General features: G+C 37.5%; 1 protein-coding gene across 20 annotated transcripts in view; it reads left to right on the forward strand.

The window, feature by feature from the left end:
* The window catches only part of Picalm (phosphatidylinositol binding clathrin assembly protein), a 94,954-nt gene extending 74,336 nt beyond the window's left edge, over positions 1 to 20,618 (forward strand). For 3 of the 20 annotated variants that reach the window (XM_036186257.1, XM_036186276.1, XM_036186353.1), the window contains 9 exons: positions 3,083 to 3,190; positions 5,414 to 5,545; positions 5,631 to 5,661; positions 5,809 to 5,908; positions 8,434 to 8,457; positions 9,950 to 10,009; positions 11,023 to 11,127; positions 17,701 to 17,802; positions 19,162 to 20,618. In XM_036186257.1, the coding sequence (XP_036042150.1) occupies positions 3,083 to 3,190; positions 5,414 to 5,545; positions 5,631 to 5,661; positions 5,809 to 5,908; positions 8,434 to 8,457; positions 9,950 to 10,009; positions 11,023 to 11,127; positions 17,701 to 17,793 (653 nt within the window). In that variant the 3' untranslated portion in view covers positions 17,794 to 17,802; positions 19,162 to 20,618. The remainder of the gene's footprint in view (positions 1 to 3,082; positions 3,191 to 5,413; positions 5,546 to 5,630; positions 5,662 to 5,808; positions 5,909 to 8,433; positions 8,458 to 9,949; positions 10,010 to 11,022; positions 11,128 to 17,700; positions 17,803 to 19,161) is intronic. The other 17 variants (XM_036186283.1, XM_036186299.1, XM_036186371.1 and 14 more) reach the window with 7 other exon arrangements.
* Positions 20,619 to 25,152: the final 4,534 nt, after the last annotated feature.

Raw genomic sequence — 25,152 nt, forward strand, 5'->3', positions numbered from 1 at the left:
GGAAGGAGGTCTGGGAGGACTGGAGAGATGACTCAGCAGTTAAGAGCACTGACTACTCTTCCAGAGGACCTGGGTTCAATTCCCAGCACCCACATGGCAGCTCACAGCTGTCTGTAACTCTAAGATCTGGCACCCTTACACAGAAATACATGCAGGCAAAAAAACCAATACACATAAAATAAAAATAATTTTTTAAGAAAAGATGTTTGGGATAATTTTTATCAGAAATGCTTGCTGTTTTGTGCCTCTCAGTTCATTATTATGTCCTTTTGAGATTTGCTCCAGATATTTGTCTGTATTGGTGCTGACCAATGACAGTTTTCCCTGGGTCGTATGAAAGGCAAGAGTGGGCCCGATAATAAGATTATTTCAGACAGCCTGCTCATTCGCTTCCCTCCCTCCCTCCCTCCCTTTTCCTTCAAAAGGTCCCTTTGAAATAGTGCTATTAGCTGGGTTTGTTGTTGTTTGCTCGATGTTTGTTGAGCTAGGGTTTCACTCAGTGGCCCAGATTGGTTTGGAATGCCTTGTGCTTTTACTGCCAGAAGGCTTTGTTGTTTGCCCCAGTGTTGCGTGCGCGCACGTGTGTGTGTGTGTGTGTGTGTGTGTGTGTGTGTGTGTGTGTGTGTGTGTGTGTGTTGGTTCTCCTTCATCCGATATGGAGTTCTGCTAATTGACCTCAGATTGTGAGGTTTGCATGGCTCAACCTTGAGGTTTTAAACTTTAAAATTTGATAATCCTGATAACTGAAAAAGTGACAGAGGACCATTAAGTTAATGATATTCATTGAAACAGTAAGGAAAAACTTGACCTTGAAGGTGTGTGTGTGTGTGTGTGTGTGTGTGTGTGTGTGTACTGTGTGTGTACTGTGTGTGTACTGTGTGTACTGTGTGTACTGTATGCACAATGGTATACAGAAAAATGATTACCTTAGAAATACGTTGCTTGCTTCCTTCCCCAGGTGCTATTACAAATTATTTGAAATTGCATTTTTGTCTATGTAAGGTATACACACACGCACGCGCACGCGCGCACACACACACACACACTTGAGGTGCATGTTTTGAATTACTTTTTTTCCTTTATTCTTCTAGCTAATAATTTTGCAAGTTCACAATTACCCTAGGGACTTCAAGAAATGACTCCCCTATAATAGGAAATAAGAAAGTTGTTCCTAGATTGCTGTAAAGGGTAGAAAACAGGGACATTATAGCAGGAGAAGATGGGAATGAGATGTAAAAATGTTGTTAAATACGTGACCAAAAGATTAGTGGTCCTTTAGCCGAGATTATTTCCAGAGTGTATTAAGTAGCGTTATACATCTTGCAGTGTGGAAGTAGCATGGACACATATGCAAGCACAGTAACGTTTCGCTCTTAAGAAGCTATGATAAGAACCATTAAGCCCATGGAATGCTAAAGCTTTATATACACTTGTCACTAAATCAGTGAGTCAAGAATTCTAAGATCCTTTTGAAAGACTGGTTAAGAGATGTAAATACTAAATGATTTTGTACTTTGATAGTATTTGTTTCTCATTATAAGACCATTGTTTTTGAAGTAAACTTATTTAGGGTTAGAATAAGGTCAAACTTTAAACATTCTCAAAAACTTGTACATCCTCAATGTTCATGTTGTAACCCCCAATACTATATAGTATCACTAATATATGTACCACTTTCTAAATGATAGTGACAAAAATATTACTGAGGCTGGAGAGAGAGCTGAGGGGTTAAGAACACTGGCTCCTTTTCCAGAAGACCCAGGTTCAATTCCAAGAACAGTGTGGCAGCTTGCAGTTGCATGTAATTCCAGTTCCAGGGAGCTCCAATGCCCTCTTTTGGTTCGCAGAATCTTGTCTACGTGTGGGGCACATAAGTTCTCTCTCTCTCTCTCTCTCTCTCTCTCTCTCTCACTCACTCACACACACACACACACACACACACACACAAGATAAAGATAATTTTAAAAAACAAAATTTAAGTCAGGAATTTTTTTTTTTTTATTCTTGCATTTATTCTGGATTTCAAGTGAGGTTTTGGTGATGGTCTCCTTTTAGGAGAAAGAGAACCTATGTAGAACTCAGTTCCCTTGTTGGTAAAGATGCTAATCTTCTAAAATTGGGTGCTTTTGTGTGCTTCCATTCTGACTTGATAGAACTTTAGGAAGCAAGACACCTTAGAAGCTATAGCCTCCTATAAAGCCTAAGAATTTTTGTAATGTTAAAAGTGGTGAGTTGAATTCAGAAAGTGGGTGGGAGTTGAATGTCATTTTCCTTTATGTTCCAAAAACAGTTGGACACAAACATTTGTGAAGTTGCAACTTTTAGAGTCCTGCCAGTTCTCAGATTTATCTTAAACCTTGTAACTACTGGGCCAGTGATATGGCTCAGCAGGTTAAAGGTGCTTTCTGCCAAACACTGTGACCCATATTTGTATCCCAAACGCACATGGTGGAGGAAAGAACTAACTCTCAGAATTTGTCTTCTGACTTCTACACATGCACTGTGGCACATGCATGCCCACATGCATATATATAAATACATGGAATGCTCAGGCATGCTCAAATAAATACATGGAGTAGTAATTGTTTTAATGTGTAACTGTTGGGTGAGGTAGGGAAAGCAGTAGGTGATCCAGGATACAGAAGGTCATGTAGGTAGAGAGATAATAGAACCTTGGGGTTTTAGATGACTAGGTTTTAAGAAATTATCAGATGAAAAATTAAGATAAAAGACAAGCAAAGGTTTCATTTCTGGAATGAAGTAAACTCATGATTCAGTATATGTTGTTCATTCTTCATTTCTTAGTGGGTAGTTTTAATGGAAATATAGCTGAGTGATGGCTCACATCTATAATCTCAGCACTTGGGGGCTGAGGCAGCAGAATCACTTGGAATACAGTGTGATGCTATGTCTCAAGAATGTGATGTAGCAGGAAAAAAATCTTGCTTGAAAAACTAGCTTTTTTGTTCAAGGCATTTATTGCTTTCCTCATTCTATTACCATTATTAATTTATAGTCACTATATTTAACTATTAATATAGTTAGTAGAAAATTGAGCATATTTGCATTATGCTTTTCTTAGGATTCAGTCCGTCTCCAGTTGCACAGCCACACCCTTCAGCTGGCCTTAATGTTGACTTTGAGTCTGTATTTGGAAATAAATCTACGAATGTCACTGTAGATTCTGGCGGTAAGAAAGTTTTTGTTGATTCAAAATATGATAGTATGTTAATGTAGATTCTCCATAGGAAACATGATACTGCTTTTAGCATTTATACATTGGAGTAAGTTGATCATCCCCCAACTACTTGATGAGAACTTCAAGGAATATTAATTTTACCTTTTTTTCTTGGTAACATTTTAGAGTTTGGGAAAGTTTTTGTTCCACAGTACAGTAAGGGAAAATTTCTTGTGTGCAAAGTGCTGTAGCTTTTCAATTATCGTAATTTTTATTTGACTGAAATGATTAGTGACCATATTGTTATTATAGTGTGTGAGATTAATTATTTTTGAAATTGAAGACATAGTGTATCCTTACCCTAACTTGTTTAGGTAGTTCATCTATAAGTGAGTAGAGTATGTTAAAAGGTTTGTGACTACAGGGCTTTTAAAAATTCATTTTGGTAGTGATTATTATTAAAGCGCACCTACTAATTTGTCTTAAAAAACTATAAAACTCTAGGATGAGGTTTGTAGTTCATGCTTCTTATTATTTTGAAGTTTATAAAATTCCTCTAAAACTTTAATGTTTTAATTTTATTCCTACAGGAAGACAGTCATTGACTTTGGCTAACAATTAAATTTTAACTTTAAAACATAATGAAGTGTTTTTAGTTGCATAATATATAATTAGTTATCCATAAATAAGCAACCATTCATGTATGGACTAAGAATTTATTTAATGTGTACTGATAGGCTTATAATTCTGTATTTAGAGGGTTCATTTGACTTTTCTTTTTTGACTTTTGGCTCGTCTAGGAAAAGGGAATTGGAGACTAGTAGTTCTTACTTTGTAAATCAATCACCATTTTTTGGTGATTTCCATTTTTAAGCTGTAGCATTCCTGGATCAGTCATGCTATTGTGTTCCTGAGCAGGCTAGCTTGGTTGTGTTTTTTTTACCTTTTATCCTGTGGTGAAGAACCTTAATAGAGTTTTATTTTGTTTTTAGGTAAATTTATGTAATTAATTAGTTTTCTTAGGTATGGTTTAGAGTCTTTTAATTAATTATTTAAATTAATAATTTTTATTTATGTGTATGGGTTTTTTGCCTGCCTGTCTCTGTATGCACCATGTGCATGGAGGCTCACTTGGAGGCCAGAAGAGGGCATTGAATTCCCTAGAACTGGAGTTAACAGGCAGTTGTAAGCCACCATATGGGTACTGGAAACTGAACCTGGGTTCACTGAAAGAGCAGCTGGTATTCTTAACCACTGAGCCATCCCCCCAGTCCCTGACTTAGGTTCTTATATTCCCAAGTATGAGAAGCATGAAAAATTCTCTAATATGCCTTCTTGGGCCTATGAGATAGCCCAGGGGTAAGGGCACTTGCTTCTAAGCCTTATAGTATGAGTTTCATCCCCAGGATGCATGTGGTGGAAGGAGAGACCAACTTCTACAAGTTTTCTTCTGACCCATTCACACACGAGTGCACAATTTAAAAACAAAACAAAACAAAAACCAGCTTTTAAAAAAAGGATTTGTTGTAGCTGGGCATGGCTGCATATACCTTTAATCTCACCACTTGGAAGGCAGAGATTGGTGGGTATCTGTGAGTTTAATGTCCGCCTGGTCTACATAGAAGTTCTAGCCCAGTCAGAGCTGCACAGTGAGGATCTGTCTCAAAAAACTTTTTTGTTTTTTAAATTTTTTTTTTTTGAGGTTAAAAAGTTTGTTTATTTATTTATTTTTTTAAGATTACATGTATGGAGGGGCAGGTGTGTGCACATGAGTGTAAGTGCCTATAGTGGCTAGAGACATTGGATCTCCTGGGCTCAAGTTACAGATACTTGTGAGCCACCTGATGTGTGTGCTAACTGCTCAGCCATTTCTTCAGCTCCAGTATAAAAGACGTTTTAAAACATTCTTTCTTGGCATAAAAGGGACTTTAGGATTGAGTGTTGAGAACAATTTGCTGGGGTAGGGAGAGATTTACATTCTGTCTCCTTCCCTTTTATGACTTAAAAAAAAAAAATCATCTCCTTTAACCTGGATATAATTTTGTCATTAGATTGCACAATTAATTCTGTCAGAGTTGGCTTGAAGATGGCAGATCTCTCCTCTTTGCACATGAGGCATTTCCCGTGTTGTGGGAAAACTTGCAGTGAGTAAACAAGGAGAAAGGGGAGCTCCTTTAGAAAGCTGCAGCCATGAAGTTCCTTACGCATCCCATTTCATCTGTTTGTAACTTTAAGGCTTTGATGAACTAGGTGGACTTCTCAAACCAACAGTGGCCTCTCAGAACCAGAGTCTTCCTATTGCCAAACTTCCACCTAACAAATTAGTGTCTGATGACTTGGACTCATCTTTAGCCAACCTTGTGGGCAGTAAGTAGTCCTTTGATTCTTCAGTTGTCCTTAAGCTTGTTTATTAAAATGATTCTAGTCTTTAAATACTTTTCTCTTTTCCTAGATCTTGGCATTGGAAATGGAACCACTAAGAAGTAAGTGTCTTATTTCTATTATTTAAACATCATGTTTCTGTGTTAAAGTTGTCACTTCAGAAGTATGTATAGAGACGTCAATTTGGTACTCTTCATGTTCACTGTTCATATAGTACAGAAACATTGTATGTTTATGTTTTTTTAAAGTGATGTAAGTTGGAGTCAACCAGGTGAAAAGAAGTTAACAGGAGGATCTAACTGGCAACCAAAGGTTGCCCCAACAACTGCCTGGAATGCTGCAACAATGGTGAGTTGGGGAAGCTTCTGATGTTAATACATGGGTATCTTAACTGAAAGTGTAACAGAAATTAACATGATAGACATAAATGGAAAGATTATAACTGAGTTTTATTAAGTACTTCATTTTTTTTTTCTTTAAGGCTGGTTTACTGTCTTTGTCAGGCAGATTTTAATACTTATCATGTATTTAAAGACTATTCTAGGCCAGACATCATTTTAATAAGTATTGTGCGGTTGTGGTAGGAGCTATTTTCTCTCACATTATAGACGAGAATACGAACACAGTTCCTAAAAAGCACAGCAGCATTACAGAGGTCTTGATTAATGGGATGCATCCTTAGCATGTGGCCTAGAAGCTATAGACAGGGTACACTGTATTGTCACTCTCAAATTCATTATTTGTCTAGAATCTGAAGACCTTACACCCTTTAGACCTCTTTGTAGGTAAACAATTTCCTTGGGTTTTGTTAATATTATAGTTTATGGAATTGATTTTCATTATTTGTGGCCATTTAATATTTGATTGAAGTTGCCCCATCACTGAGTTAGTGAAAACTGAACCAATTTCACATTCTAAAAAGCCTCATTCTAAGCCAGACATACTGGTACATGGCCTCTAATCCCAGCACTTGGAAGCAGAACATCTAGTTTATTCCATCTTACTGGGGAGTGAACTATTGTGTGATTCGATATTTTATGCCTCTGTACATGTACATGAATAACTTAGAACGTACTGTGAGTATCAAATTTGGGGATTATAAAGTTCACTAACAGCAAGCAGGTGAATCGATTAACAGTGTTCGCTAGTTAAGTAGAATCCAATACTAAAGAGGTTCTATTGATGTTTTTAATTACTGTAAGACATCCTAGGCCCAGAATAGCTTGTGGCTATTTTCCTGTCTTTGGCCTATTTTATCTTAATCTACCAAGTCTCCTCTCCCTCAGCCAGGGAAATGCATACTCTTTCTGCTGGAACACTTTGAAATGTGGTTTTCTTTCAGTGGTATCATGGCAGGGTTTTGATTACTTAGGTGCTGTACATTATAGCCTCCCTAATTGCTGTTAGAAAGCTCCGTTGTGCTTAACAATAGCAGCTTTCTTGTCATTAAGTCCCTTCGAGGACATACCCTGTTTACTTTGGGTTGTGTATATGTTAAAATTGTGGGCTGAGGTTAAATCTGTGTACTGATAAGTTTTGACTACTTTTAAAGAGTTAATAGCTTTAGATATTATAAAATTAATTCGAGTTTAATTTTGTTTTATTTTTGTTTTTTGAGTTTTTTATTTTTATTTTTTGGAGGGGGCAAGTGTGAGTATGTGCAAAGTTTTGATATATAGCTTAAACTGGCTCTGAATTTACTAAGTAGTTCAAACCAGCTGCAAATGCACCATCCTTCTCCCGTGACCTTTCAAGTGCTGAAATTATAGGTGTCTAACACCATGTCTGGTTCATAGTTTAGGTTTTACATACAAACACAAGCATATGCACATGACTTACAGTAAGTATATCCTAAGAGTATAGTGTTCTCTCAGGAGAGTTTGAGTACATAATATCACTTTGAAGTACAATGTTATCTGTGCTTCATTTTAAAATCCCCAAATGAAAAAAAAAAACACTTGAAAAGCTGATTTAAATTGAAATCTGGTTCTGAATCCAGTGTTTTTCCATTATAACATGCCTCAGTGACTAGAACTGGTGGGGGTTAGGTTAGTGGGTCTCTTGGCTGCAGATGGGATTATGCATGAATAATGTATGCACAGTACTATAAGTACAACATCGAATATTAAAGCACAGTGGGTATTTGCTTATTTAACATTAAGTCAGTATTAATCTTTATGAAATACTGAAAGCTTTGAATAGCATTTGCCTTAATATTGACTACTAGAATGTAATAAACACCTAACCATCTAGCATTTGTATGTAAGTTGACAAGATAACAGTGTGTTGTATATGGTAGTGTGTGTCATCTCTTAAGATATTTGTTTAAAATATTTGTGTGTATTTTATAGTTTATTTTTTTGATGGCTAACATGTGAGACCTGTGATGTGATTCACTAAGAATAAACTGCTGCTTATGGTGTTTCTTTACATTTCTAACCTTTTAATTAATTCTTTAAACACTGTCAAGGTTTTTAATTTTAAAACAAATTCATTTATTTTATTAAAATATTTGTTATGCCACAAACTCTTTACGTTGGTAATCCTCACCCTGGTGGTAGATATATGATGTCACCCTATTTGAGAATGAAATTGAATTTTTCTTACTGACATCACTGGTATTTTATGTTTTAATGACATTTGTAATTAGTAAATCATTGAGTCTATAGTGGGAGGTAGCTAAAAGTCTGTTCCCCTTGTCAACCTTGATAGTGTTTGGTAATAGATGTTCTTTCATTAGATATAGAAATACCCGGATTTTAGGTAGTGAATGTACATGTACACTAAAATGCTCTCTGTGTAATTTGTTGTGTAAGTACTTGCTCTAATCCAGTGTTATTGCATTATGTAATTGTTCTCCCTGGGAAAAACAGAATGGCATGCATTTTCCACAATACGTAAGTGACCAAAAACTAGCCCTTCTTTTTTCTTTTTCCTTTTCTTTTTTATTTGGCAATAAATTGGCATGCTATTAACCACCGCTGCAGCAGAATCTCATAACCTTCCAGCTAGTCCTTGTTTTCACATCCGATTTTCAGTGTGCCAGAAATTCTTCCTAGCATCTACTGATTTTCATGGGTGTGTTGCAGAATTGATTCTGATGGTGGCATGGGAAATACAATTTTTCTTTCTTGCTTAATATTCCGCCATTTGCTGCCAGATGGCTGGGTGTCTGTGTGTGTATCTGTGCTGCCACCATGCACTCGATCACTTTGAATGAAGGGAAATGTTGGTTGTGGTGATGTTTGAAATAACAGTTGCATGTAATCTTACAGGCTTCCGCTGTACTTGGCAGTTTGTCTTACTGCTCTTGTAGATCTTGGTTTTGAAGTAGGGAGAGACCAATACGCCCTACATGCTCACCTAAATACTAAACTTCACTTGTTAGTGTTATTTTTTAAAGTTATGCTTTATTTAACTTCATGCATATGTTCAAATTGCTGTATAATTTCATGTTTTCAAGCATATTTTAACTATGTTATTGGTCTTTCACCTGTATTCAGTTTTAATCTTTTAAGAGAGAGATACGCAGGGAATATTGTTAAGACAGCAGCTATATCTAAAACAGTTTGTTTCTAGATTATATATTTACAAGTCATCAGTTAAAGAAGTAGAACAAGAAGACCTCATTAAAATACAAACTGAGAACTTGATTGTCCTTTTAAGTAATGGATAGTTGGAGAACAAATTAGGAAGCTGACACAGTTACATACATGAAAGTTGTGGTAATAGGAAGAGTCATTTGGAGGCGCTCCGAGGTCTTCCTATGGTTCTTTGACAGCCTTAGAAACTACTTTTTTGAATATCAGGTTATTAATTCATGTGGAATCTTTGGTTTTTTCCTTCTAGTACTAAAGAAATACACTAAGAAACAGTCCATATTATCTTTTAATTGGTAAACATTTTGTTGTTCTTGTTTGTTTATTTGTTTTTTGAGACAGAATGTGTAGCCCTGGCTGTCCTGGAACTCAAACATTTTTATGAGAATGATAGGCTTTAAATTTTGGATCTTTGGATATTTTTAAATACCTGGACTTTATTTGTTTGCTTATCTTAGTGGAGCTGAGGATAGAATCCAGGGTCTCAAACACAGCAGGCAGGTGCTCTGTGGAAAGATCTTTGAAAGCTGTAAAGTAGGTTGTGATCTTAGACTCCTGTTGAGTCTAAGTTTAAATGTTTTTTTTTTTTCCCTAACAAATCGCTTTTCTGCTAATTTTGAGATTTTTATTTCTCATTGAGTATATTAATTGACAGTTACCAGTAACCACAGTGTCACTTAATCATAGCTGTCTTAGCAATTTGTTCTAAATAGAAATCTGACAATCCTTTAAACTCATGTCATGTAGGAATTAACATTTCCTTGTTTACTTTTTCTTTTTGCCATGTCAGGCACCCCCTGTAATGGCCTATCCTGCTACTACACCAACAGGCATGATAGGATATGGAATTGTAAGTATGTTTCTAAATACAACATTTGAGAAATAGAGTAATTTATTCCTAATGTGATTTACTATATCCTTAGATTTTTTTTTTTTTTAGAGTGCCTTGTAGATACTACTGGACCCAGAACCTAGCCATTGCTTCCATAAGTATTTTTTAGAATAGTTGTAAAATAGATATTGTTATTTTTCCCCTTATAACTTTGCTGTGCATGTTGTTTTTCATTACAAATTCACTTAACTGTTAGTGTTAACTCCAAGCTATTTTGGTACAATTTGATGAGATGATACCACCTTACTGCTGTAGAATTGTATAGGGATAAATTTAGTGGGGTATAGGCTGGGATGATTTTCCTGTGACCGTGATTGTTGGAGTACAAAACCAGTCTTTGAACCAGTCACCATCCTCACAATCAGTATTCTGTTATCCTCAGTGACATGTGCTTAACCTCTGGTCTCCACGTGTGTGCTTGTACCTATACATACATGAATATGCATGCTCACCTATACATATGCACATACACACAAAATCAGTCATTTATGATCATTTGCATAGTGGCATAAAACTTGATTTGATTACAAAGGCAACGGGCTTCCTCTGAAATATATTAATGTTTAGACATGGAGCCTGCAGTTTTCTCTGTATATAGACCTAGAAAAATCTGGATACTTGAAGCTTTTTTTCTCTACCATCACCTCCTCCTCTCTTTCCTTCTCCTACTCGGTTTTTTCTTTTTGATCAATATTTGTTATATATACTACAATAAAGTTTTTAAGATTGGCAGATCTATTGGATAGAAAAAGTTAGACTTTATTTGGTACTTTTTTAAAAGACTTTATATGAAAGAAGTACTAGGAAATCTGTAGATAGCAGTCTTCCTTGAATCCAGAATAATTTGTCCTTTTAGTCAGAGCAGAGATACTGTTCACCTTTCATTCCTGCTAGCTTTCTTGTTTACTTCTTCCACAGCAATAAATATGTAAGCCAGTATTTCTTAACTTCATATTATTCTTTTTTTTTAGCCTCCTCAGATGGGAAGTGTGCCTGTAATGACACAACCAACCTTAATATACAGCCAGCCTGTCATGAGACCACCAAACCCCTTTGGCCCTGTATCAGGAGCACAGGTATTAATGATATGCATAACTATTCTCTGATTTGGAAGGGCTCTGTAACACTAACAGTTTCTGTCATACAACTCCAGAAAGAAGTTAATCAAACTCTCCCTTTTGTCATGGATATTACTTGCTTTATATCTTCCTGATGCAAGAACTTTTCAGAATATTGATTAGTTTCAGGAAAGTGACAAGTAGATTACAGGTAATATTGTGGGAACTTATAACTTCATGCTTGTGATTGTTCCAAAGCTGAGGAACCTTGTTTATTTTGTGTCTTGCATTTAGACTCTCAAACCCATTGCCTCAGAGCATCAGCCTATAGCTGATGGCTTGGGGTTTGCTCTAAGTGTTGCTCTTGGAATGTTTGCAGACTCTTAGAAAGCCTACAGAAAGTTTGGCTGTTATTTTTTTCATTAGTGACTTTTTGTCACTGAGAGTTATACTAAAGCAAACCAAAACAGTAGGCAAGAGCCCCTGGAAAGGCTGTGCTGACTTAGGTTCTTTAAAGGAGAGACTTACTTTGTAAAATGCTTCTAATGTTCTCCCTGTTTCTGGTGGTTACTCTAAATGTCTTCTTAATTTACCCTTTCTCAGAGGGAGAGGCATATTAGAGCAGTCTGGATTGTGTTTATTGTAGTGTTGTGTGATAAGTGTCTTAGGAAGTGAAGGGTACCTCATCCTTACATGTGGCTCTGCTCATTACATATAATTATTAATGTACTTCTTGATTTCCTTAATGGGTGTCCAATGTCAAAAGGCTGGTTGACTAATTTTGAAGCTTATTTGAAAACAGAATATTTGATAGTGTGTAGTCCTTTTCTAATGCACATACTTAGTAGGCTTATTAGGACACACAGTGTTATAAAGATGTGTATATTTACTTTGAATCTAGTCTCTATTTGATGGACAGACCTTGATGGATACGAGACCATTTCATACATAGTCTTTTTTAGGTAATAAAGTCATTGATCTGTGTCCTCACATATGCTACTGAGCTACTTCCTAGCCAACGTCCACTCCTTTCCTTTGTTTGGGTGCATGTTCATCATTCAGTACCTTCTAGAGATTTTCGCTTACTATACTTAAAGAGGTGTATGAAGATCTTTGTTTTATATCTAACATTTGCATTTTCCTAGATGTTTATGCAGAAAATGCTGGATCCTCAGGTTTTATTTTTTTCTATCTTTCTGTGTTTGTTCCTGAGTCTGTTAATTATATCCTTTTTAAACTTGTACTTTAAATATATTTTACTAATGTTTTATATAAATTAGAATGTTCATTGATGATGAATAGTTTGTAAATTCATTGTTTGCCATGTGTAAGTAATATGTCAATTAAGCAGGAAGACATTACCCTGGAGTCAGTTTTCTTTTAGTGAGTATTGACATGATAACGGTTTTAGAGGTTGTTGAAGCTTTTGGATGGTGGCAAAGGTGGTCGTGCTTGCCATAGTCTCATCACTTCTTAATGAGAACTCGTGTTGGTTCATCCTTCCTTGATCCGCGGAATTCAGTGGGTGTTGACCTTTCAGAATAAGAATATTATACAAGTTTTGTTGGTCCTTTGTTAACTAAGCTGCTGCTGCTGCTGCTTTTTTATTGCTGTCATTTGTTTTGTTTTGGGAGTACTGCTAGTTTTGGGTAAGAAGGATATGGCTTAAAAAAAGGAGCAAAATGGCTTATGGGTTTTATTGTTGTATTTGCAAGTCTGACATCAGTTAAGTAAGTGTCTGAAAGGAAACAACACTTTGCTTTTAGGCTTTGGACATGGGTTGAAGGTACAGCTCTGTGGTACAACACTTGCCTAGCACTCACCCTGCCTGGCTTTTATCTCCAGCACTATGAAAGGAAGGAAGGAACAGGGAGACAGAGGGAATGGATGTAATTATTAGTATCAAAATGCAGGACTCTTTTAGAGGTTTTAAAGAACTAGACAAATGATGTTATAGGACAGTGGGTTCATGGTCTCTCTGCCCTTCATATTCTCGTGGGTGTTTTGTTTTGGGGTGTGTGTGTGTGTGTGTGTGTGTGTGTGTGTGTGTGTGTGTGTGTGTGTGTGATATGTGAGAGAGGTGTCATACATTCAAACAGTAACCAGCATATACCCTCCATAATTCTGTAGGTTGAATTAATATATTCCTACATTAGTAAACATATTAGATGTCAAAATTAAAAAATTAGGCTGGTAAATTTTCAAATTAGAGAAGTTCTAATTTCCTCTTATCTGAATTTGGAGGCCATTTTATACAAAGTGTTTTATCAACAAAACATTTTAATACATTTTAGAAAGGTCATAATATGTAAGTCACTGCTGATTACTGAACAAGAAAAGTAAAATGTTGCCTTCGCCTGGAGGAACCTAAAGGTGAGTGCCATTTGGAAGCACAAGTGAATGGTGAGTCAGAGTGAGCTTTTCTGAGAGAGGTGGAGTGTTACAAATCTAACAGAAGACCAAGAGACATACAGATGCAGTGACTTGATGGGAGCCTTGCACAAGCATAGGTGAATGTTTGATGGTAGGTGCTAGGGATGAATGAACTCATATTTGAACTAGTGGTTTATGCCAGGCAGTATGCAGAGTGTTTATGACCACTTAACCTTTATGACAACCATAAACATGGGTACAAGTATTGGGCTTCAGTATTCCAAACCCCATTTTATGAATGAGCCAGAATTCAGTTCACTTCATTTTTCTATAAATCCCTGGTGAGTCATTCCAAGCCAAGAAACTACTATCTTGAGTTCCTGTCTTTGTTTTTTTATAGAAAAGTCAGAGTGGGTGTATAGCATTGAGACTTACTATCCAGCCTTTGTAGTGACTGGAGACTCTAAATGTAAGGATATGAGTAAGCTGTTTTCTTAGTTATATGTATCTATTTTTAGGTTTGTTTGTTTGCTTTGTTTTTGTGAAGGGGGTCTCACAGTAGCCTTCCCTGCCCATAGTTCATTTTGTACCCATGTTTGCCTTTGGATTTCTGATCTTCTTGCCTCTACTGTTGATTACAAGGAGTGGCACTGAGCCCAGATTTTCCTTGAGAACTTTAGGTACAAAGCTTCTAGTGTCTTAGCATTAAATTTTGTTCTCATAAACTTTCTATGGTGCTGGAGATCTAACCCAGGCTTTCCTTCTGTCACTGAGCCATGCTCTTCAACCCCCTTCTCAAGTTAATTTGTGGATTTTGAGACAGAGTCCCACTATGTGTTCCAGGCTGACATGAAAATTAGGATCCTTGTGTGATTCTGAGTGAATAGCTTGGTTTTACAAGCCAGCCCCTCAGCCTCTCAGAAGACTGTTTGGAGACTGGCCCCCCGAGCCTGCTGTTCTTTTCTTGTTCTAACCTGCAGTTTTAAGAGTTTAACTTGTCAGCTCCTTGAAGTTTATTTAAAGTATATTTTGAAATATATTTTAAAATATTTCTTTGTCTTTTGTTAATTTATGATTTCACTACTCTTTCTCTACTAAGCATTCTATAACCAAGAAAGGAAAGAAAACGAGACAATTCTACTTTGAAGCATGTGTCCCTGCACTCCAGAAGAGGGCACTAGGTCTTACTGTAGATAGTTGTGAACCACCATGTGGTTGCTGGGAATTGAACTCAGGTCCTCTGATAGAGCAGCCAGTGCTCTTAACCACTGAGCCATCTCTCCAGCCCCCGGAAATGTTATATTTTTGCTAAAATGTATTGTTATGTGTGTGTGCGTGGGAATGGAGGTGTGTGCTGTGCCAGGTATATGGAGGTCAGAGGATAACCTTGTGGCCAGCCTGTGGCATCGGCGCTCTCTCCACCTTTCCATGGATTCTGGGGACAAACACGGTTTTCAGCCTTGGCAGCAATGGTTTTGACCTGCTAAGCCATCTCACCACTCATGTATTTTCAAAATTGGTTAGAGTGGTAGAGGGATCTCAGTTAAGAGTTGTCATCATCAATTACTTATGAATCTTAGAATTTTTATTCAGATGCTGCAAGGATTTCATTTTCCTATAAATGAAAGAGAAAAAGACTAAATGTGTCTGTGTTGGAGCAGTAAGGTGTTTTTTAGTTATGAGATAAATCACTTTGATTTGAATTGACTTTGTGGCTGTGCTAACTCATCAGCACTTTATTCCAGGACAGAGAATGTCATTTGGAAACGTGGGCCAGGGCATTTTCTGTTAGAATTGTGTTTGTTACATAGTTCTGTAATGGTATTATATTATGCCAGCTTGTAAATTTGATTTTGTGATGAATTCTGACAAGTTGAGTTTTTAAAAATTCCTTTCTCCAATATAGTAGCTGTGCTTTTTTGGTGTGTGTTCCTTAGCTCCTTGAAACTAGGTTCTTTAATTTACTCAAAGAACGATGAATAACAGGATCAGCCCTTTCTCTCAGGCGGCTTCTTCAGACTTTGAGTCCCACTGCATCTTAACTCTCTGGAGTGTCCTTGCCTCACCATCCCTTTTCTTCTTGGTGCTTTCCTTGAGCAGTAGTGTAGGCAGCATGTCCTGTTCTTTTCTTCCTTACCCCTCCATCTGACTACTTTCCCACCAGTGAAGGCCTTATCTGCGCTTTCTGCTAGTGATGGGAAGAGATGGGAGTAGGTGCTTATGGCCACTTGGATGGCCCAGGCCCTAGAGTAGTGTAGCAGCCAGACAGACCACTCTGGGATGTGGTTTTGCCTGGTTTAGGGGGAGAGTGCTAAGAAACTTGGTATAGAGATAGATACTGAATCATTGATGGCCTCAAATATTTCATTTTACTGAGTATACATATAAGACTCAACAGTGCATGTCTTACCACTTTAAAAGACTAGAAGGAGTTTGTGATAAGACAGTACTTTTTCCCCAAGGGAAATTGAATCCTTTCAACATTGTAAAACTCTTAAGACTCCGGTAGCATGCTAATGTATTGAGAATGGTAGTGTCTTTTTTTATTCTTCAGGGACATTTCCTTCTGGTGCTATCAGCTCTTTAAACTGCTGCCATCATGAAAACATGATTTAAAAAGACATTTCAGTGTAGGGCTCTCATAGGAGAGTTTCCATTTAGATGCAGTATACAACAAGCAGATTTGTTTTAACTTGAAAAGAAAAGGAAAATCTGTAAGTGAAGTTAAGAATGGAAATAAGCATGAATATTTGCACCTTTTATCTCAGTGAATAGTGAGCTTTTCTGGATAGTCATCCATTCAGGGGGCTCCAGGGAGAAGGTTGGGGCATCTTTCCAGTTAGGTTTCACTTTCCTCTGCCCCTAGAGTGGTGCCTAGAGTGACCAGTATCAAGAGCTCTAGTCAGAACAGACATGTTGCCCCATCCTCCCGTCTGTAGCAGCCTGTGCAAGTCCATTATCCTTCCCACCATCTCTGCTTACTGTCTTTGAACTTGTATTTCTAAAACAGTGTGTGGATTGGGGAAATCTTGATGGCCAGAATAACAAAGGATGACTTCAAATTTGTAAGTTGGTCATAGTGCCCTAAATGGCAAATTGCTTATACTGGTGAGGTAATATTTGCAGAAATTCATTGACCAGTCATTCTTTATGGTGCTTTTTAAAACAAAAACAAAGAAGCAAACATAAAAGCAAAACTTAAAAAGAGATGAAATAACTTTTAAAGCAGCAAAGAGATTTTTTGTGACTTAAAATTCTTTATATACTTTAAGTGTTGGAAATATGAATGGAAGTTGTTTTACTTAATCAGTTTTAATTTAATACTTAACTGAACACCCCTAAAACCAGTTCTTCTCATAATGGTCCTATGCTTGCAAGCTCTATGATCCTGTAGTGAGGGAGAAACCAATAAAAGTTTCTTCAAAACTAAAAGCAGTTTATGTTGGGTTTAAAATACTCATAAGGCAGCTTGGTGAAACACTTGCATGTGTGTGCATGCACACACAGAGTAACATCTTAATTGTTTAGAAAAACTGTCTTTTCTTTGGGAATAAAGATAATGATACTTGGTCAACTTCATCTTCAATTTAAAAGACAGAGCAAATGCTGAAAGTCAAACAAACAGACTGGAACAAGCAGAGACCTTTCCTGGACCCTTAGTCTAAGCTTTCTATGCTTAGCTCCCACAGTGTTTACATCCGTTTCAGGGTGTCCAGATAGAAAAGCAGGAGTAAGCCGTGTTTAAGGAGAGAGCCCTGAGGGAAGAAGGTAGGAAGTGATAATTGCATTTGGAAATGTGGAATCTGAACTGAGGTCACTTTGGACAACTGGTCAGATGTCTGGACATAGGAAGCCAACTTCACCCTTTTTTTTTTTTTTTAATCACAGTTATGCATCCTGTCTCCTGTACTCCCCACTCCCTTTCTCCCCACCACCCCCCACTAAAAGTCTTGACTGTAGGTCAGTTTATATCAGCTTTTATGGATAAAAGACTTTCATTTCATGTTTCAGAGGCACACATTTGTTTTCTGGAAAACACATGCCATTGGATATCTTTTGACATGCAATAGCATTTAAAATCCCATTTTTTGCAAAAGCTGCCTTTAATTTATTAAAGGTGACAAACAAAAACCACCTCTTCCTTCATTACACTTTCTGCTCTCATGTTCTGTCATTCTGAGATCTTTTTCTCCCCTGTCTCTGTCTTCTTTCCCCCAGCTGTCGGCAGCATCCAGCCCCTCCAGGCACAGTCCTCACAGAGCTGCAGGAAAGGACCCCTTTGCAGAGCTTTCTCTGGAGGACTTCTTATAAGTCACTTAGGTATTGCTGTGTGTGGGGGAGATGGGGACGTGAATACTTAAGCAAAGATTGCCAACACTCAACACCGTGCACCCTTCTCCTTCTTTATTTAAAGGAGTCTGCTTCCCTCTGTGTCCCGGCTGCCTCCCCTCCTTCTGTTCTTTACGTGAAGAATAAAATAGTTCAAGATGGGAAAAAGAAGAAAACACCTTTGTAACATAGCTTATCATAGTTAAATGTGTCAGATCAGGGGATCATCTTAACACAGAAGCATCCACTGCTCACAGCTGATGGGTGTAATCAAATATCACTGTTAAAAATGAGGTGTTTGGGTCAGTCCTAATAGAATTGTAGAGAGTGCCCCACTTTTAAACAGTGCATTCTTGGTTAGGAGTAGCTTTAGTCTTAATGTAACAGCTATGGCTAATGATAAAAATTCATTTATGTAATTTCATTAGAGAGTTGCATGTATTCCTTTTGTATAAGATAGTAACTTACAAATGCAATTTTTTTGTTTGGGTTTCATTTGGTGTTTTGGTTTTGATTTTTTTTTTTTTTTTTTTTTTTTTAAAAGACAGGGTCTCCCTGTCTGTGTAATCCTGACTATCCTGGAACTCTGTAGACCAGGCTGGCCTCAAACTTACAGAGATCCATCTGCCTCTGCCTCCCAGCTATAGCTTGTTTTTAAGAGCAAATTAATACTTAAGCTTTGACTACAAGGATCTCTGTATATGATCCACACCACCTATATCTTCTAGGAGGCAGTTTAATTTGTTCTTGATGCTCTAGCCCCACTTTACATTTCCCATCTAGATCTTTGGCAGTCTGTACTTTTATGTGGCTAGCATGCACCTCAATTTTAGCTGAACATTGGCAGTTGAAGAGAAATGAGTTGAGGTGTTTCTCAGTCACCAGGGACCCCTGGCTGAAGAGTGTTCCTTTATAGATACTTCAGATTTTTAATTATATTAGTAAAGAATTGAATCAGTGCAACACTACTTTTGATTTTATTCTTTAATTGTATGTATTTAAAAAGTATTTCATATTTTGCTTTCCCAAATGAGTTACATGGGCATTTATGCTTATGGATAAATATTTTTTAACTTAAGGAAAAATAGTTTATTGGTCTTCTCCCATCACCTCCACTCCTTCTTGCTTTTAAATAGTTAGGAAGATAATTAGAAGTTCCTACAGTATGGTCCATGGATCGAGTGCTGGCACTTAGGAAACTGGTGAGACTTTTTTGCCATCAGGGTCTGTGATAAGCATGTAAACATTTTTAGACTGGTTGAATGGTAAAGGCACAAAGTGTTTTTAATCTGTGATATTGTATCCTATAATATTGTGAATTAACTTAGACCACAACTTTTTTTTTTCCAGATACAGTTTATGTAACTAGATGGAAGAGAATGGAATTATTCCAAGAGTACAAGTTCGCACGTGGCGACTCCTTACTTCCAGCAAAATCCAGACTGATGTCTCTGAAACTCTCCCTCCATTAGAGCGCTCCAGTAACCCATGAAGGCCACGGCAGGGATGGGACTAGTCTATAGGAGAGCGTTGTCAATACCATTTATAAAGCCAAGAATTGCCATGAGTTAAGACTAAGATCTCTGCCTTTTTGGTGACTAACACTTCAATTCTTTCAACTCCTATTAATACCCATAATCTGTAACCAACCAAGAAAAGCCCATACTTGGAAAGTGTGGAGTTTGTGTTTGAAAAAGCTGCCTGGAGAGAAGAGTTGTGTCCTTCACCATAATTCAACAGGACTCATTGGGGATCAAAACCATAATTTTCAATTATGCATTATATTTCTTTTCTCCAGTTCTCACAAATACAGAAACCATATAATTGAAGTTAACTTTCTTTTTTAAAATTTATATTCAGTTTGCAGTAGACATTCCTTAAGTATTTGTATTTATTTATGATTATCAATTTTACGTAACATTAATATTATATCAAACCTCCTTAATAAAAATGAGTATGGATGTTCACAGTATGTTTGATTTTTATCCACAAGAATGAATCTGATTCAGAATGCTTTTCAGCTGACATACGGAGCACTAAATATTTTAAGGCAAAACCATAGGTCTGAATCTCTTAAGATTCTCTGCAGTCTCTATGGGATTTAGGGAAGCATTATAAATGCATTAATCCTTATAGTCAATTCTGTGCCTAGGATTTTGCAAGGGAACAGTTCACTGACTAGGAAAAGCACTACATTTAAAATTCAGCATTAGTGCATTGGGAAGGATCTTTACTGCTTTGTGCTTGGCATGTCATTATTTTCCATTTGACATTAGGGCCTTTCCAAAATGAATGTGAGGAATTGCTTTCACTTCAAGACTTTCCTTCTTTTCAGTAAAACTTTAGGAGATGTTATGGGGAAGGGAGGGAAACAAAAGTCCTTTAACTTTTTATTTGGCGTGTGCCATTGTTATGATCATGTACCTTTTAAATAAGGGGAGATAGTATCTTTAAATTCAGTGTCTAGCCAAGAGTTTAGTTAATGAAGAATTAAACTGCACTGTTGATCGGTGCTTTCTGTAAATACATCTTAACGCTTGGGTTGAGAGGGGCCTTAAGAAGGACAGTTCATTGTAGGAAAGCAATTCTGTACATGAGTTAAGCATACTTGTTGCATTGTCTCTGCAGATTCTATTTTTGTTTACAATATTAAAATGTATGTTAGCAAATGGGTGGATTTTCAAATAAAATGCAGCTTCCACAAAACATGTTATGGTATTCTGGTTTGAGGTGCATTCTCCTTTTTCCTTTCATTTTTCATTATCTATATCATTTTTTTTGCTAATAAAATTATATCCAAGTGGTTATATCTGCTGGTTTAATAAAATGTAAAGTTTGTTTTATTTAAACATCCAAAAAGAATTATGTTTGAATTCTTGTTACCATCTGGACTCACTTAGAAACTGAACTACTTATTGGTCATTTTTAACTTTCTGATCTGATGCCTCAGTCAGGTAAGTTAAGGAAGAAATACTCTTTAATGCATAAGATTATGTATGCTAACAATAATTATATTATATAGCATATTGAGTAATAGCCAGGAATCAGAGTTCATCAAAGAGAGATTAAAAGCTTTGTACTGTTAAATGTTTTCTGTGGTTGGAAAAATCATAGTCTTTAGCCAATGTGCCTTGTTATTATTAAAATGTTTCCATATAAACTGAGAAATTGTATTTTAAGTTAGAGCCCTTAAAATAGTAAGTTTTGATTGATCTCTTGGTATTTTGAGAGGGTATGTTAAGGTATGTGACTTCTTTCATGACATTATTTTGATAGTGTATTTCTGCATGAGAAGTGCTTTATAACCACTTCCATTTTATTCTTCCAACGCTTTTGGACACTGTTGGGTAGGAATTACTCACATTCAGTCTGTTTTAGGGATAGAAAACAAAATCAATTTGTCCAAGGTGTCAAATTAGCAGGTGGAAGAGTCAGGTAATTAGTGGCATGGTCCATTGACTTGCTGTCATTAATTCAGAACTGAAATGGGAATCATATCCCTCAGTCTAGACTGTTGGCCACTTTTGACTTCCAGATGGTCTAGGAAGCTCATTTCCTGCTTCCTTGCCTTCTGACATTGTTGATGGGGAGGAATATAAACGTGATAATGACAACTTGAATCAAACTCAAAGGAGGAAAGTAAATCAGCTGTCTTAGTTACTTTTCTGTTGCTGTGATAAGATACCATGACAAGAGCAACTTCTCGAAGAAAGTGTTTATTAGGGGCTTGCCATTTTAGAGGCTTAGAGTCCTAGACTACCATGGCAGGGAGCATGTCAGCAGGCGGGCATGGTATTAGAGAAGTAGCTAAGAGCTTCTATCTTGATCCACAAGCAGGAGTCAGAGTGTGATCCCTGGCAGGGAATGGCATGTTAGGGCTTTTGAAACCTCAGAGCCCATCCCCAGTGATCCACCTTCAGCAAGGTCATACTTCCTAATCCTTGCCCAATAGTTCCACTAATTGGGGATCAATTATTTAAACATGGGGGACATTTTTTTTATGTGTGTGTGTGTGTGTGTGTGTGTGTGTGTGTGTGTGTGTACAGGTATTTTACCTGCAAGTACTCTGTATATCACATGCATGCCTGGTGCCCACAAAAGCCAAAAGAGGGCATCAGTTCCCCAGGAAATGAAATTGCAAGTGATGGTGAACCACCATGTGGGTGCTAAGAATTGAACCCAGATCCTCTGGAAGAGCAGCCAGTGCTGTGCTTATCTGTGGAGCCATCTCTCCAGCCTCCTCCATTTCTTTTAGGACAAATAACAGCTGTCTTGAGACAACTAAGTAAGCTGACTGTAGGCAAATAGAAAAATGTGTAGTTAGAATACTTTGGAGAAACCATATCCTGCTAAGCTCAGGTTAAAATAAAGTTTTCTAGATACTGTATATGGTTTTAAATTTTGGTGCTAGAAATCAAACCCAGGTTCTCCACATGCACTCTTCCTCTGAGCTGCATCCCATTCACCAGCAAATTTGGAAGATGGTTTTGAAATCTGAGATTTACCTTGGTAACCAACCTTGGCCGTATCGGTCCTACTCCACTCAGATACACTGCTTAGCTTCATTCTGACTGGGACACTTGGTGGCTGTTCTGTGCTCCATTCAACTGGACTTCAGGTTGTCCAGAAAGTTCATTTCCTCTTTCCAAGAGCATTATATGGGAGCATCATGCGCACCATACTGGCACTGCCAGGTAGCCAAATGACTGATTTGCCACTAAGTCTGCATCCCTGATTATTTTTGTCCTGAACTGCAAAGCCTTTAGTTGATTAAATTCCTGGGATAGTTTCAAGCTCTGAAAGACAAGCTGCAATAGGATGGAATCGACTGAGAGGTCCCAAGAAGCAACCTACTCTGAGGTAGGGGCAAGAATAACTAAACTCATTGCTTGGTATTCATAATAATGGTCACCAGGAACTAATCTTTCACAAGGCCTATTGAGAACTATTGTGATGCCTGGTACTCAGCTTACTGCCCTATTCTGTGCTATTTAGTCTAAACTCACTGGCTGAGCTTTTTAAGTTTCATGTTGTGTCTCACTAAATAGTACAGGCTGGTCGGTGTCTTAGAGATCTTTGTGCCTCAGCCTCTTGAGTGTTGGGATTACAGACATACACTATCACACTCTTCCTCCTGAACCCAATGGTGTTTCTCTGGGCCTTTTCATGGCCACTGTATAATACACCGGTGTATGAAAGGGTCCTTCGCTTATTAAATAGGATAGTTTTGTGGGAGAACAATGGCATACTAAGGCTGAGCTTATCAAGACATGGCTACTTGATGACCTGACCCTGAAGCCAACAAGGCTATGTCTCCAAGGATCAAAGGAATTGGCCAAAGATCTGATGTGGGGATAACTAGGAGAATCCAGGAACTCTAGCTCAAGCATAGTGCAAACAGCTTTCATTTTCAATTATTTTCTTTTATGTGTATGGATGTTTTGCCTGCTCATATGTCTGTGTGGTGTGTGCATGTAGTTCCTGCAGAATCCAGTAGAAGGCATCAGATCCCCTGGAAAAAGTTATAGGCAGTTGTGAGCTGCCATGTGCTGGGAATCAAGCTATGGTCCTATGGGAGAGCAACTGATGCTGTTAACCTCTGAGCCATCTCTCCAGTCCCTTTTTTTTATTAACACAAGCAAAATGAGGTGATGTTCACAGTTATCTTAAGTAAACAAGTACAGAGAGGAATACTCCTAGAATTATGTCTTACCATCTTTGGTAGTGTGAAAAGAGCCAAGAATATTCTTCTCAGGCCTGTTGTCTTTCCCTCAGAGATTATGTAGAAATGTCATCATTCCCTTCATGTCCTTGCTTTCAAGTGCCTTCCTTTGTCATAATTTATGCAGTTCTTTATAAAGGCCACCTTGTTGGTAGAACATTCTGCATACTGTCCCATCCCTAGTGCACAGTGAATTCACAGCTTTCTTAGGCTCCTTAGCTACTACCACCATTTTGGATGAGCATCAGGAATAGTTGTTAGAAAGTTCAAGAATACTAACTCCATTTTTAGAAATTTCCTCCATGAAATCATCTACAGATGGTAGTTGGGGTAGAGGATTTGAATTACACTGTATATTATAGCACACAAATAATATTTCAGAGGATAGAATGGCAATTAGGATATATGCTACTTACAAGAGCTCTCCTTGGGGTCCATATGTACAGTACTAGTATGTGTGTTAAGTAAGTGTGCCAGACTATGGCAGAAGGTGTGGCAGGTTCTGCTTCCATTCCAGATTTTGAGTTATTTTCCTGGTATCCAGACCAACCAAAGGGAAGAAAAGTGATTTTTTTTCCCCCCATCAAGGAGGTTTGGTCTTCACCACATGTGAGAATACTAGCCCAGCATCCTTAAGCAAGCAAGATTGTTTATCATTCAATCAATAGAGAAGCAAACCTTTCACTCCACTCATCTACCCACATTATTTTATTGTTTTAGACTTATTTTTCTCTTCAATTACTTTTTTCCTTTTATTGAAAATAGTTGTGTTGTTCCCTCCTCATATATCCTTATTTTGATTTTCCCTTCTATCCCTGGTTCTTCCCATCTCCCCACCCGATCTACACCGTTTCTGTTTCTCCTTAGAAAACAAGCTTCTAAGGGATAATAGTATAAGTAATATAGCGTGATAAAACAAAAACACATCAGAATTTGGCAAAACATGGAAAAGAGCCCAAGAGAAAGCACAAGTAACAGAACAGATCCATTTGTTCAAATATTCTTCAGCAATCCCATAAAACAGCAAAAACAGCTGAGATGGAAACCATAATGGCAAAGGACTTACTTGTAGGATAAAAAGAAGGAAAAAAATAAAGATAAAAAATAGGTCTGTAGGCATAGATGCAGGCAGAACACTGATACATAATAAATAAGTCTTTAAAAAAAATAGTAAGTTTAAATAAGTAAACAGGAAATTTCCTGACCCAATATTCTGAGGCGAGGAATATCCAAAGATGCTATTGAGTTAGTTTTCTGATGGCCATCTACTGCAGGGCATACAGCCTACTCTTAAAAGTAGTTTGTTACTCCAGTTAGACTCCTTTGGAGGAAACAAAATATTCATTTGCAAGTAGCTGTCAATTGGAGATTGCTTCAGGGTTCGGGATGGGGACATATGTCCACTTCTTTCAGCTCTAGAGCCCCACCTGGTGCAGATCTGTATTCAGACCCTGTGCATGTTGCTTCCTCAGTCTCTTGAGTTCATTTGAGCTTTGATCATGTTGACTTAGAGGGTCTTTCTTGGTGTCCTCCATCCCCTCGGGTTTTAGATTCTGCATGGTTTTCTACAGGGTTCCTTGACCGGTGAGGGGAGGGATTTGATAGAGACATCATGTTTA

Source organism: Onychomys torridus, chromosome 1 (assembly GCF_903995425.1).
Source record: "Onychomys torridus chromosome 1, mOncTor1.1, whole genome shotgun sequence".
In the NCBI taxonomy this organism is placed as follows: Eukaryota; Metazoa; Chordata; class Mammalia; order Rodentia; family Cricetidae; genus Onychomys; species Onychomys torridus.